This window comes from Piliocolobus tephrosceles, chromosome 1 (assembly GCF_002776525.5).
Source record: "Piliocolobus tephrosceles isolate RC106 chromosome 1, ASM277652v3, whole genome shotgun sequence".
Lineage (NCBI taxonomy): Eukaryota > Metazoa > Chordata > Mammalia > Primates > Cercopithecidae > Piliocolobus > Piliocolobus tephrosceles.
In genome coordinates this window covers 16,530,847-16,544,788 of record NC_045434.1, presented here as the reverse complement: position 1 = coordinate 16,544,788, position 13,942 = coordinate 16,530,847, and the positions used below count along the sequence as shown (strand labels likewise).

The 13,942-nt window shown below is 42.4% G+C and overlaps 1 protein-coding gene across 1 annotated transcript in view; it reads left to right on the top strand.

The window, feature by feature from the left end:
* DISC1 (DISC1 scaffold protein) overlaps positions 1-13,942 on the top strand; it is a 406,407-nt gene that overhangs the window by 319,182 nt on the left and 73,283 nt on the right. Inside the window, exon 10 of the mRNA XM_023191797.3 lies at positions 7,414-7,474. Within this exon, the coding sequence (XP_023047565.2) occupies positions 7,414-7,474 (61 nt within the window). The remainder of the gene's footprint in view (positions 1-7,413; positions 7,475-13,942) is intronic.

Here is a 13,942-nt window from a genome sequence, read left to right as displayed (position 1 = left end):
AACACAAATCTTATTTTACGTGCAACTGCTGTTTTGGATTATCCATGCCTCCTCCTGCATCAGCTAGCATGGAAAATCCTTTAAGATCTCTAACTCAGTCACTTCCTCAGGGAGTCATGTTTAAACCCCCTCAAGTTGGGCCAAATCTCCCTCCATGATGCTTCGAGCATGACTGCTGCTTTTATTATGGAATCTAACTTGTTGCTTTTATTAGTCATCTAATGATGCGACTCTTTCTATTACCAAGCCTGATTTTCTTAAGCCCGTGGGTAGCATGATATTCACCTCTGTGGCCCCAGTGCCTAACATGGAGTCTGGCATGTGGTAGGCATTTAAGGAACATTAGAGGCAGGGTGTGGTGGCTCACGCCTGTAATCTCAGTACTTTGGGAAGTAGAAGTGAGAGGACTGCTTGAGGCCAGAAGTTCGAGACCAGCCTGGGCAACAAAGCGAGCCCTCATCTCTACAAAAAAATTAAAAAAAAAAAAAAATTAGCTGGGCACAGTGGCTCACACCTGTCTCAGGTATTCAAGTCTCAGCTATTCAAGAGATTGAGGTGGGAAGATCACTTGAGCCCAGGAGTTCAAGGCTGCAGTGAGCTGTGATCACACCACTGCACTTTAGCCTGGGTGACAGAGCAAGACCTTGTCTCAAAAAAAAAAGATAAAAAGAAAAAACATTAGATTAATGTATGAATGACAGTCAGGTGTAACTCCAAAGAGAAACCCTTTCCCTGTTACCACTTCTTAAATCTGTAGGACTCGTATCTGATAATTTTCCTTCTATCCGTAAACATCTTATCAACATCAAAGAAAAAGAGACAGAGAATTAACAGCAACATACTGAACGATGCCCTGACAATGAGAAATGAATCTCTTGCTAATTTGGTAATGATGCATTTATTGGGCTCTGGATCTAGAGAATTTATATTGAGTAGTCAAAAGCCTGGGAAGGACTGAATTCTATTGAACTCAGAAGTCCTCTCTTGAGAGTTCTAGCTAAACTAGAACTACCATAGATAGATAAGAGCAGAGAAATGCTGCAAATAAATACATTTATACATGCAAATAAAAATCTTTTAGTAAAATCACACAATTAACCTCTCACTGGGGAGAATGAGCCAGGGTAGATATATGCTTTAGAAAGTTATTAATCATTTTCTCATTGCAACCTACTTTGAAATCAACTTGGCCTATTCTCTTTCATATATATATGTATGCATACATATATATACACAAACATACACATATGTGTATGTTTGTGTATATATATAAAGTTATTTTACACAATGTTGATTTGTTTTATGCTGATATACTATTAGCATTCTTCCCTACATTTTATAGACAATGAGGTTTTCATTTATTGATGGCTCGTCTTTGCAATGGTCAGTACTCTTTATAACTCTGACTTTTTCCAGCACAGCCTTTGGCCTCCTGAATTTACTGTCTTTGAACACCTGCTTTATTTTGTTGGTGCTGAGATTTCACAGGCATTAATTCAGTGTGCACTGACTGCTCTCGTGTTATATAAAGTTGAAGTCATGTGTTTTGTAACAGTGAGCTCTGGAACTATCCCTCACTGGCAGTGTGACTTTGACCCTTACTGCTGCTCCATTTCACCAACTGTAAAATGGTGATAATGATAGAGCTGCTTCGTGGATACTGTTATTTAGTTCATGTTTAGAATAAGGTGTTTAAAACAGGTCTTGCAAAAGAAAGTGCTCGGTAAAATGGTAGCTAAATCGGTATCACGTGTGTCCACACACTGGGTCTCCAATGTGACAGTCAATGTCATTTGTGTATGAGCAGACAAAACTCTCTAGGTTTTAGGGGTTCATGGTTGATATTTCCATTTTGCCCTTCAGTGTGAAATTTCACTCATGTAGGACTTCATAGAAAGAATCTACCATCTTTCAAGAACTGAAACAATCTTATGCCATCCCACCTGCCAAGATATTCCAGCTGCAGGTCTGTTTTCCGGTATTGCTGACTTTCCTGGGTCTTTTCAGGATTATGTTACCTCTTCATCCTCGTGCATGATTTAATTATCCGAAAAAAAGTCCTTTCATTCACTCGAAGACAGCATAATACCTTAGCTATTTGAAAATTTCTCAGAGTTCTAAAATTTCTCCTTTGTCTTTCACATCTTCCTTCTGAAAGATTTTACTAAGTGGGAGTTAATTTTATCTAAATAGATTCTTGAATATTGATCTTTGAAATCTGATGACTTATTTTCGTAAATGTAGGCCAGGTCTCACTTGGTACTTAATGTTAATTTAGAAAATTCCAATAACATGGCTAATGTTTGACAAACTTTGCCATTAATGCTAAACTGGGGAGGTCCCTTTGGCTTCCATTTTCAAAGGTGAGATCGTATCATACTGACCCCATCTGAGCATGTCTTCCTTATTAATTGAGGGTGGTGGGGCTGGAGTTTCTTCAAGTCACTGGTCCATTCAATCTGATAGCAAGTCTGCCTGGGTGTTACTCATTTCCCATGCTATTTTCATGTCAAATACTGCTGTCCCTTTATTATGCAAGGGATACAACGCATTGAAACCTAGTTGGACTTCCTCCCACTTAACATTCTTCTACTTCCGTGTTGACATCTTCTACCTTCCAACTTCCGTGTTTACACTGAAAAAGCCGTTGCTGGGTAGGTTGGTTATTTTTTTTTCCCATCAGACTCATAGGGATATTTTTGGATTATTGGTTATGATGAATATTTATGGAAAATGTTGCTGTGCACTCCAGTGAGAAATTAGTGTTAAAGAGGCTGGCCCCACAGCTATCTCTGTGTCTCTGGAAGCTATGTTCTTTTTATATTTAATTAGTGCCAAGTATAGGGTCTTGCGTGAAGGAGGACCCAGATTGAACTCCTGTAGCATGATGTGTGTTTGTTTCATGCACTCTACTGTGTTTACTGATTTATGGCATTTAATTATCAATCCATTAATCCAAGATTTTGTTTAATTGGATTCATCAAACTAATTGTATGAATTCCACTCTGATATCATGGCCTGAATCTGGATATTAGATTCCCTTAATAAACAGAAGCAGTTAATGTGTTCCTGCTTCTTCCTGATCAGGAGGCCTGCAGTCCTCTGGTCTTGTTTGTTTCGTAGCATTTCCTTTTGTATTTGGCATTTCCTTGAGTGCGCTCTTTGCTTCTTGGAACCTTGCCTTACTACCATCACCATTCTCACAGGTCCCTGCTCTATCGGGCCTAAAATGATAGGGAAGAAAGCAAGAGGAGGGAAGTAAGAAGAGAGGAAAAGGTGACCTCTATTCTCAGTCACTGTGTCTATGGGTGTATTTTTTAGGAAGTTTAAAATCTAAACTCCTTGTCTACAGTCTTGGCCTGTCTTGAAGGTTGTAAGTCAACTTAGTGAATACGTGCAAGGTAATTTTAGGCTGTCTGACTGGGACATAGGTTGGGTCCAATGAAAGTAATAGTTCAACGTAGCATTCTCCTTAGATGGCGGGCTCCAGGCAAGTAGAAAAGCCCATGGCTCTGCCTGGAAGTTCTCGTGCAGGTCCAGCGTATCACCAACTGGTGCTTCAGACACTGAGATGAGGCAAGTACTTAGCATTCAGTTTCTTAACAAAGTGATTAGCTTCATAGACATCTAGACTATTTTTAAACATAAGAATATGGCTTTCTTTTCCTCGGGGGATGCTGTCCATTTTTGTCCATTGGATGGAAGGTGCTATCACAATATAAATGGTGCATTGCCTATGATCAGCAAGGGCTTCTTAAGTTACTCCCACTTCCTCAGTGATATTGTCCAGTCTTATTCCTTCAAATGCCAATCCCAAATGTCTCTGTTCCAGAACTTTCCCAAACTCCAGACTCAGATATCCAGCCTCACACTTGACATCTCCACTGAATGTCTAAAAACGTCTCAAATTTAACAAATCCAAAGCTAAATTCTTGTCTCCCCAACCAGTTTCACTTCTCATTCTTCCCGTCTCAGTTGATGGCAATTTCTGTTTTTTTCTGGTGGCTTAGGGTAAAAATATGTAGTCATTCTTGACTTTTTTTTTTTGAAACAGAATTTTGCTCTTTGTTGCCCAGGCTGGAGTGCAGTGGCACGATCTCGGCTCACTGCAACCTCCGCCTCCCAGGTTAAACAATTCTCCCGTCTCAGCCTCCCGAGTAGCTGGGATTACAGGTGCCCACCACCACACCCAGATAATTTTTGTGTTCTTAGTAGAGATGGGGTTTCACCATGTTGGCCAGGCTGGTTTTGAACTCCTGACCTCAGGTGATCCACCTGCCTCGGCCTCCCAAAGTGCTGGAATTACAGGCGTGAGCTCCCGCGCCCAGCCGACTTTTCTTTTTCTCACACCTGACATTTGACCCACTAGGAAAGCTATTGTCTCTACCTTTAAAATATATCTAAAATCTACCCACTTATCACTAACTCCTGCTAATGCACTAGTTTAAGTCCCTGTTGGGACATAGAACATGATATTACAAAGTACAGCACCTTGGAAACTGAGAAAACAGCAGAAGCAGAAAGGTCACTCTGACCATCTGCTGTCTTTCTGTGTGAGAGCTGATCTTAAAGGATTCTGTTGGTTACCTTCCCTGAAAAGTGGGCATAAGACCCTTATGTGACAGTTGCCCTGCCCCCTCACCTGGAGGGAAGGAATGCTACACAGAGGCCAAGAAGATTCTGAACAAACAGGCCATGCTGAGCTCCAGTTTATCACCATTAGATCATATGCTTTTTGTCCAATCACGTTTCTACATAGCTGTCTATTCTTCATATGCTTCATTGAACCTAAGCACAAAATTAGACAGTTTTCTCTGGATCTTGGGGTCTTCATCTCTGAAGGCTCCTATATCACATAAAACTTTGGTTACATAAATTTGTCATGCCTTTCTCTTATTAACCTGTCTTTTGTTATAGGGGTGTCAGCCATGACCGTGGTGATGGGTGAGAAAAATATTCTACTTTTCCTCTTCCACATCCTCATCATCTTTTGCTGGATGATTGCACTAACCTCCTCCATATCTTTCTGCTTCCACCTCATCCTCCCCTATGGTGTATTCTCAACATAGTAGCTGTAGGTCAGTCTCATTTTTTTCTTCTACAGTGTTTTTCCATTCCACTCAGAACACTCAAAATCCTGACAGTGGCCATCTAGTTACTACAGCTGTGCAACAAAACATCCCCAAACTTAATGACTTAACATCACCATTTATTATGTGCAAAATTCTGTGAGTCAGGAATTCAGACAGCATACAGTGGGGGGACTTGTCTCCATCCTGTGGTGTCTGGATCCCTCAGGCTCAAAGTTACTAACCACCTGAAAGCTCATTCACTCAGATATCTGGAGATTGGTGCTGGATGTAGTCTAAGACCATCACCCAGGTTTTCAGCTGAAACACCTACACGGGGCCTCTCCATGTGGTTTGAGCTTCCTCACAACATGGTGGCTGGGTTCCCAGGACAGAAAGCCAGGCAGAAACTGGACTTTAGCCTCAGAAGAGTTACAGAATACCTTCCATCATACTCAGTGGGTTGGAGCAGTCTCAGCCTGACTACATTCAAGAAGAGGGAAATATACTTTACCTCTTGATAGGGAATGGCAAGGTTCTGGAAGAGTATGTGGTACCAGAAATATTGCTGTGGCCATTTTGAGACTATAGTTTACCACAGTGGCCTGTGTGATTGGACCTGGGTTGTTTCTCTGCCTTCATCTTTTCTCCCCATGGAACATTCGGCTCTGGCCACACTCGCTGGAGCACACAGTTGTGCTCCTGCCCTGGGGCCTTCAGACTGCCTACTCCATTCGCAGGATGCCTGTCGACTCCCCCTTCCCAGGATGACTTCGACTCTTCCCAGGATGCCTGTCGACTCCCTCTTCCCTCCCTCTGCAAACTTTTAGGCAGTGTCATTTCCCCAGTGATGCCTTCCCTGACCACTCTACAGCCCCGTTTCGCTTGCTGTCTTTTTTTTCCCCTTAAATCCTTATTGTCATTATCACCTTCTAATGTTCTATGGAATTTTTATGTTTATCCTTTAGCATCCCTCGCTGCCAGAATGGAAGCACTACAGAAGCAGGAATCTACCTCTTCTGTCCACCGAGCTATCCCACATGCCTAGAACAGTGTGTGGCACATAAATATGGATGGCATGTGAAACAGACGCATTTCTGGTTGGGGCATTTGGAACTTGCAATAATTGCTCCAGCTAGCACAACTAAGTGTGTGTGTTAGACAAGCATAAGTCAGTAAGAAAAGATAGCAACTTAAACAGTTGTTTTCATTGTGTAAATATCTCTTTTTACCTTTTATGGACTAATGAACCAGAATGTGTAATTGTTTTAATTTCCATCTAAATATTTAGTTTCTTTATGAGGAATGTCAGGGTACTTTTTCCAGTTCCACTGTCCCTCACCTTACACATACATGTTGACTGAAATAGAAGTCCAAGAATCCCCAGACACTCTAGTAGCAAGAATCTGGGCAGCCTGGCTTCTGTGTTTCCACATTCCACAACTTTAGAGTACATGAGCCCTTTGGCATAAATAATCCTTCAGAATAAAGGTTGGAATAAAAACAATGATAAAACCCACGATAACAATAACAATACTAATAATAGACATGGCAGCATCATTGATCATTCCAGCCACCATTTACTAGAAACCCCTTGGCTGCAGGTGTTATTCCAGGCACTTGGTGTGCATGTCTGTTAGTTATCACCTTGAGAGGAAGGCACCTTCATTCCTCAGATGAGCAAAAGGGGAGAACTTGTTCAAAGTATATCAAATCTCTTTTATCCATAAAGTGCCTCTTTGATCTGTCGAACCATAGCAATCATTCATTCCTTCAACATTTGGTAATTAGGAAGCACTGAGTTTATCTCGAAGAGTAGCTGATCTCATCACTCATTGGAGGTTGAGCAATTGCTTTCTAGTTACTGGCAGAATCCCATGTTTTTGTTTGTTTCTCAGTGAAAGGGTCCACAATCCTCCTCTACCTGTAGTGAGGCTCTTCTGGTTGATCTGTAGGATGGGAATCATTACACTGTCAGGTTCTCTTTCCCTGTATTGGACAACCGAGCCCATGGCTATCAGTTGGGAAAGGTAGGAGACAGAGCACACGTCGTCCAGTGATAAGACTATCAGTGAGCTGCCTTTGAAAGACTACAGCGAGGCTGGCTCAGCTCTGTTGCCCCAGCCTCTGACTTTCTCCTGCAGAGACACTCAGAGGCCCAGAATCCTCCCCAACTCATGACTTCAGGCAGCCACTCCAATGGATTTGAATGTTTTCCAAATATAGAATGTTACGATTACTAGTGGCTTGACCTCAGTCCTTTGGCTTTGAGCTTTTAGTTGATTGGTTTTTGTTCAATTGTGACTGCAGTTGCATTCACTTTGGATTTCCTTTTTTTCCCCAGAAACAAGTGTGAAGGAAACTACTATGAAGTACATGGAAACACTTAAGGATCAACTATGCAGGTAAGGATAATAATTTCTGTATTTCAGACTCCGTGGCACGTCTAGATTCTTTTTTATAACAAAATTTAGTTAAATCAATGAAAAAGCCTGGCCAATTTCTCTAATAAATTAGCAAAGAAAGGCAGAAAAAAAGTCTTTTGAACCCCATAAGCGAAAGAGCAGGTGCCAGCCCTCATCTTGTCTTTTAAAAAGTAAGTAGATTAAGGTGTTTAAAAGTGTCTTGGAGAGATCACCGGATAGTTTTCATGTTCCATAAGAAAGAGAAGAATCTTCTTTGCTACATTAAATTCAGAATTCATTTCTTAGTCTGTTTTTCCCTTTTTTAAACTTTAGTGTTTGAAGGGAGTCTTCAGGATTTTAAGGCAGTTTATACATGGTTTGGAATAATATAGAAATGCACGTCTTAGGTTCTGTTTTGAATCCTGAATCAAAATCAGCATGAAAATTTCTGGTTGTTTTTTTTAAAAACCCAATTAGGAATTCGTCTTTGAGAAATGTCAGGGATGCAGCAGCATGACAAGATGTTTCTGGCTTTTGTGGATGTGTGCTTAGGAAAATAAATCCCAGTCATCAGAATCTGTTCCTAATTAAGGCAACAAGTACTAGAGTGGAATATGCGCTTTCTTCCCTGGAAGTCATTTAGTTTTATGGAGACTATTTTGCTACTATTTTGGAATTTGTAAAGTAACTCTTTAGATAGGCTGTGCCTTAAGCCTTTGTCTGCTAGGACACTGTCGTGAGCTAAAATGCTGCTTTTCCCTTAAGAGATGTTGAGAGGGCCTGCCTTGCAGAGTCCTACTCTTCAGGGTAAGAAAGGCATTACAGGATTTATTCTCATCCTTGGAAAGAAGTCCTATAACCCCCTGATTGATCTTTCCCTGCTTCCCATGCTCCTAGACTTGGGGAGAATCTATGACACAGGTGATTAGCAGAGGTGAGCAGGATGAGGAGAACTTGTACTTGGGTCAGGTGCTCCGCTCTGAGTCTGGTCTTCCTCCTCTCCCATGTGTTCGGGACAGATTTCTGGCACATCCGTCTTGATCTCAACTGCAGCTGCCGTTGTTGTAGCCATCAGCACAGCACACACCATACATTAGGTTATTGGGCAGCAAGTTGTATTCATAAGCACATGGGTATTGATAAAGAGACGCCCATTGAAATTGCAGCTTTCCCAAATATAAACTACCTAACCTCAGGTAAGCACTCACCTTCAGTTTTGTTTGTTTGTTTGTTTGTCTGTTTTGTTTTGTTTTGTTTTGTTTTAGCTATATAACTGGAGGAAGGGTACCTACCTCCCCAGCTGGTGTGTTAATTTAAATACCATATGTAAAGCATTCACGTGGTTGGCAGTAGACACGCCTTAGTTTCCTTTTCTTTCCTTCCTTCCTCCTTCCTTCCTTCCTTCCTTCCTTCCTTCCTTCCTTCCTCCCTCCCTCCCTCCCTCCCTCCCCTCCTCCCCTCCTCCCCTCTTCCCCTCCGTTCCTCCTCCCCTCCTCTCCTCTCCTCTCCTTTCCTTTCTTTTCTTCTGACACAGTTTCACTCATTGCCCAGGCTGGAGTGCAATGACCTATCTCGGCTCACTGCAACCTCTACCTTCCAGGTACTAATGATTCTCCTGTCTCAGCCTCCCAAGGGGCTTGGATTACAGGCAGCACCACCATTGCCCGGCTCTTTTTTTTTTTTTTTTTTTTTTTAATTTAGTGGATATAGGGTTTCACCATGTTAGTCAGGCTGGTTGCAAACTCCTGACCTCAGGTGATCTACCCGCCTTGGCCTCCCAAAGTGCTGGGATGACAGCTGTACGCCACCGCACCTGACTACCTCCTTCTTTTTACCATTAGAACCGATCAAACACTTCTGAGTGAAAAAACACAAACTGCTTTTCCTCTGTTCTCACACAATGCAATAATCAACACAGAAGGCTTCTGTGATGAAAGACGTGAGGGTTTCTCCCCACCAAAAAGTAAGCAATCAGTTCTGCCGCAGATACCAGCTGGGTGTCCTCTAACTCAATTCTGACACCAGCTACCTGGAGACAGCATCCGATGCCACAGGTTGAGGGCTCAGTCCCACAAGACTGCCCCAGTTACAGTGCCAATGGCAGATCCAGGTTGTTTTGCCTGGGCTTCCGACCAACCAGCTAGAAATTGGGATTCCCGTGACCCCCTCCTTGGGTTTGGTTAATTTGTTAGACTGGTTCATGAAATTCAGAGCAACACTTATATTTACTGGTTTATTATAAAGGAGATTACATAGGATACAGATGAAGAGTGCATAGGGTGAGCTGTGGGGAAGGGGCACCGAGCTTTCATGCCCTCCTTGGGCACACCATCTTCAAGGAACCTCCACATATTCAGCTATCTGGAAGCTCTCTGTACCCCCTCCTCTTGGGCTTTTTATGGGACATCACTGGGTAGGCATGATTGAAGTGTGGACAACCATGTGGCAATGTGATTGGACAGAAAGTGTGGCTACCACAAGTGGACTGAGTGGGAAAACCCAGCAGGACCTGTCTGTTCAGATTCCTCAGCTTCTCTGTGCAGCGTTTCTTCCTTCAGGTATGGGACAGGGCTCCTGAGATGAGGGTCTATGACCTGTAGTCAGACAGGGTAGGTCAGAGAATTTCTTTCCTTCTTACTTTTTTGTAAGTTCAACTTTTATTTTAGATTCAGGGGCAACATGTATAGGTTTGTTATATGGATGTATCATGTAATGTGGAGGTTTGGGGTATGATTGATCCTGTCACTCAAGTAGTGAGCATAGTACCCCTGGAACTAGTTTTCAATCCTTGCTTCCCTTCCTCCTCTGTCAGTCTCCAGTATCTATTGTTCCCATCTTTATATCCATGAGTACCCAGTGTTTAGCTCCCACTTACAAATGAAAACATGCAGTATTTGGTTTTTCGTTCCTGCATTAATTTGCTTAGGATAATGGCCTCCAGCTGCATCCATGTTGCTGCAAAGTACATGATTTTATTATTTTTATGACTGCATAGTACTCCATGGTATAAATGTACCATGTTTGCTTTATCCGGTTCACCATTGATGGGCATCTAGGTTGATTCCATGTCTTTGCTATTGTGAATAGTGCTGTGATGAACATGCGAGTGCATGTGTCTTTTTGGTAGAATTGTTTGTTCTCTTTTGGATATATACCCAGTGATGGGATTGCTGTGTTGAATGGTAGTTCTGTTTTAAGTTCTTTGAGAAATCTGCAAACTGCTTCTACAGTGACTGAACTAATTTACATTACCACCAACAGTGTATAAGTATTCCATTTTCTTCACAGCCTCTCCAGCATCTGTTGTTTTTTGGCTTTTTAGTAATAGCCATTCTGACTAATGTGAGATAGTATGTCATTATGGTTTTGATTTACATTTCTCTGATGATTAATGATGTTAAACTTTTTTTGTATTTTTGTTGGCTGCTTGTATGTCTTCTTTTGAGAAGTACCTGTTCATGTATTTGCCCAATTTTTAATAGAGTTATTTGTTTTTACTTTGTCAAATTGTTTAAGTTCCTTATAGATTCTGGATATTAGATCTTTGTTAGATGCATAGTTTGGGAATATTTTCTCCCATTCTGTAGGTTGTCTGTTTAATCTGTTGATAGTTTATTTTTCTGTGCAGAAACTCTTTAGTTTGATTAGGTCCCACTTGTCAATTTTTGGTTTTGTTGCAATTGCTTTTGAGGATGTGGGCATAAATTCTTTCCCAAGGCTGATGCAACCATAAAAGAGGCTGAATATCCAAAGCAATCCTGAGCAGAGGGACAAAGCTGGAGGCATCATGTTACCCAACTTCTAACTATACTATAAGGCTACAGTAACAAAAACAGCAGGGTGCTGATATAAAAGCTGAGAATTTCTTTATGGCCAGCTCCAAGACAGAAAGGGGGGGGGAGATTAGGGTATATTTTTAGTTTTTATGACCTGCCTAGGGGAGAAATAACAGTGGGTGTGGGAGTTACGAGTCAGGAACTGTAGATGAAAACCTATATACATAATTACGACAGTCATGCCTGGAACTCATCCTCTCTCCCTCCATGTCAGCTCCTCCCCCTTTTCATCCAGCCCAATGCATGGCCCACCACCCACCTGGCTGCCTGGGTGGGCAGGCCCCATGGGCTCATGCTGGCTCCCCCACTTCCTTTCTCACTCAGTTCCGGAGTCTTGTTAATCTTACCTCTTTAGTATCTCACAAGCCTGCCTACCTTTATCACACTGACAGTGTGGGCCCCTCTTCTGATCATAATAGCAACTTTTCCTGCTTGGCTGTTCCACTGTTGCCCTCTTACCACCTTCTCCAGTTGGTTTTGAGTAAGCATCTTAAAATATCCATCTGGTCATTGCACAAGGCTGCCAGATGTCCTAAGGATAAAGCCTAAATGTCTTACTGTGGTTCATGACGTTCTTCCATGTGGCCTCTGCATGTACTTGAGTATCACCCATCACCACCCCATCATCACCCTATTGCAGCTGATACTTGTTCCCTTATGCTTCCCAATGCCATTGCATTTTTTTTTTCTGGAAAGAAACTAACTTAGAAGGGCACAGGGTTAAGGGGTATCATCCAGAGAAGTATTTGATTGAACCATGTGAAATTGCGATATTTCACCATTTTTGACCTATAAAAATGACAATTTCATACAGTTAACCCAATACTTAGGGATTTGAAGTCATCTTCAGGAGGGTCAGATGCTGTAGACTGAGGCTGGCTGGTCTCCTTGCCCTTGACACACAGGCATAACTTGCTCCCCCACGCCTCTGCATGTGGCCTGGTGGGCCTCTCCCAGCTCACCCCTCACCCTCACCCTCACCAGGCCTTCCCATTCAGCCTTCAAGGTTTAGATTTCTCCTCTATGAAACGTTCCCTGACTCACCAAGACTGAGTAATGTGCTTGCAATGATTTACTCTCATTTTCCAAGTACTCCTTGACAGGTATTATAATGTAGCAGGACAAGCCGCAGACAAAACCCCTCAGACACTGAGTTAAAGAAGGAAGGGCTTTATTCAGTTGGGAGCTTTGACAAGACTCACGTCTCCAACAACCGAGCTCCCTGAGTGAACAATTCCTGTCCCTGTTAAGGGCTCACAGCTTTAAGGGGGTCTACATGAGAGGGTCATGATCGATTGAGCAAGCAGGGAGTATGTGACTGGGGGCTGCATGCACTGGTAATTAGAATGGAACAGAACAGGACAGAGATTTTCACAGTGCTTTTCTATACAATGTCTGTAATCTATAGATAACATAACCAATTAGGTCAGGGGTCAATTCTTAACTACCAGGCCCAGGGTGTGGCACCGGGCTGCCTGCTTGTGGATTTTATTTCTGCCTTTTAGTTTTTACTTCTTCTTTCTTTGGAGGCAGAAATTGGGCATAAGACAATATGAGGGGTGGTCTCCTCCCTTAATAAGATTAAGTCTGCTTTGTTCAGGACTGTATTCTCTGTGATTTGCCAGAGCTGGATGGTACAGGGGTTCCCAATAAACATGTATTGAATGAATGATTGAATAAATATGTGAATTAATGCACATAATTTAGAAACATCCTAAGCTCATCTTCTATCATCTCCAGCCTCTTTCTCTGCCTCTCCAGCCTTGCTGATGTTGCAAAGCCACCTTGTCCCTGGCTTCTTGACTCACATACCTTAGCTACCTAGGATCCTGCCACAGTCTCAAATGACCATAATGGTAGCTGGCCCTTCCTGTAGCCTGCTTCTGGAAGGCCCTTTTCATGCTATTTCAAGCTGTTAGGAGGCCTGGATCAGATTCGTGTGAACTGGTATGGTGGAAACAATGGAACAGGGAGGAGAAAAAGCAACTAGGCGTCTGCAACCCCTCTGGCAGTAGGCAATTCTATTCTCACTTCAGAACAGGAGGCCAGAGTGGATGCTGCAAAAGTCTGCTGATGGTCAGGATCTCTGTGACGGAGCCCAGTAGTTATGGTTGTTCTCAGACACTCTGTGGGCTCCACTGAGATTCTGTCACCTTCACAGTTCCTTTCCAAGAGGATCAACATTTTACAATAGGAAAACAGTTGTAATACCTGACACAATGGTGCATCTTAGTGACTGCTTGATTAACATCTCAAGTTGTCCATTAAAGAAGATGAAAATCTTTACCTGTTCCCCCTGTTTAGCATGTCTTGATCTTACAGGATTTTAGAGAGGAAGCAGCTGAGAACAGAATGGGTTGCTCCTTTTCCATTAGAATGCTGGAGAGCATATCGTTAAAGATCAGAGCTAAGAAACCTAGATCTGGCTAGTCACCACTGTGGGACAAATTCAAATGATAGCACTATCTTTGTTACTCTCTCAAAGTATACAGAGACCTGAAGGCCCAGATATTGAGGCAAACTCAGGTGGACTCAAGATCCACTCTCTATCAAGCACGTCAAGTGAATTAGAAAGTTAGGAAGTATCTGATGCAGTCAGTGGTTCAAAAGCACATCTTGCATAACCCAAAGC